The sequence below is a fragment of the Protobothrops mucrosquamatus genome, unplaced genomic scaffold (genome assembly GCF_001527695.2).
Source record: "Protobothrops mucrosquamatus isolate PMUCROS unplaced genomic scaffold, P.Mucros_1.0 scaffold_228, whole genome shotgun sequence".
NCBI lineage: Eukaryota > Metazoa > Chordata > Lepidosauria > Squamata > Viperidae > Protobothrops > Protobothrops mucrosquamatus.
In genome coordinates, this window is record NW_015386304.1 from 108,954 (window position 1) to 110,015 (window position 1,062).

Below are 1,062 nucleotides of genomic sequence, written 5' to 3' on the forward strand. Positions count from 1 at the left end.
TCGTTATGGCTGTAGCGCCTGTGCAGTTACATTATCAACATTCAAGTGCTTGGCACTTACAACCACAGGTCCACTTCAGTTCCCCCCATGCTGTCAGCAAACAGCGCTGCTTCAAGCCCCGTGCTTCAGCCTGCCACAACAGTGCAAATGTCTAGCTGCCTCCATTGCCCTGCACTCTTCAGGCTCTGTGCACCCAGTGGACTTTTGCTGTCTTCCTCTTACAACACATCCTGGCCCATGGAAGGCAACTCTTGGCCACACCAGGCCTTCTTCCCACAGCTGCTTGCATCATTCTCCAAGTAGTATCCAGTGTTCCCCAATCAGCGCAGAAAGCCTTCTGAAAGCTTCTGAGGCCTGCTATAACAGGGGTATCAAACTGCCGGCTCGTAGGCCAGATGCGTCATGCGGAAGCTACGCCCCTCCGGCAAGGGAAAAAAAGTCACGATATGTCGCGACAGGTCACTTGACGCGCCGAGTTTGACACCCCTGTTCTATAACTTTGAAAGAAAGCCGTGCCTGCCATTCTCCAAATTATGAACATTGTTCTTGTGATGCTTCAGAAGCTTTCCAAAGGCTTTCTGAAGCCTCACAAGAACAGTGCATATGATTTTGAGACTAGTGAGAGTAGCCTTCTCGTGAGGTTTCAGAAGGCCTCAGAAGCTTTTCAAAAGCAGGGGTTTTGTGCTGCTGGGGTGGCTGGCCATGACATTGGGCTTGACGTTTTTGGTGTCAGCAGGGCTGGGGCTGAAGTAGAGACAAGATTGAGACTGCTAAAGGCTCTGAAGCTGTACTTCAGCCCCAGCACTGTTGCAACCGAGGAGAACTATTGTTCAGAGTGACCAAAAGGTTAGAAATGTGTGTGGGTGTGTGTGTGTGTGGAGATAGGTGGGAGGGGGAGTTGAAGAGGAGTCAAGGGAAGCAGTCCCTTACCAAGGCTTGGATTGGGATGGGTCCTTGCCTGATGACCAGTGCCAGGGTTGCTGTTGCTAAATGATGCATCCCCTAGTCATAGAAATTCTGCATCCCCTAGTCATAGAAATTCTGGTTTCAGATACTGTCATA

The 1,062-nt window shown here is 50.5% G+C and overlaps 1 protein-coding gene across 1 annotated transcript in view; it reads left to right on the forward strand.

Moving 5' to 3' along the window:
- Nucleotides 1-533: 533 nt before the first annotated feature.
- The window catches only part of FBXL4 (F-box and leucine rich repeat protein 4), a 31,254-nt gene continuing 30,725 nt past the window's right edge, over nt 534-1,062 (forward strand). Inside the window, exon 1 of the mRNA XM_015829014.1 lies at nt 534-787. Coding sequence (XP_015684500.1) covers nt 534-787 — 254 coding nt within the window. The remainder of the gene's footprint in view (nt 788-1,062) is intronic.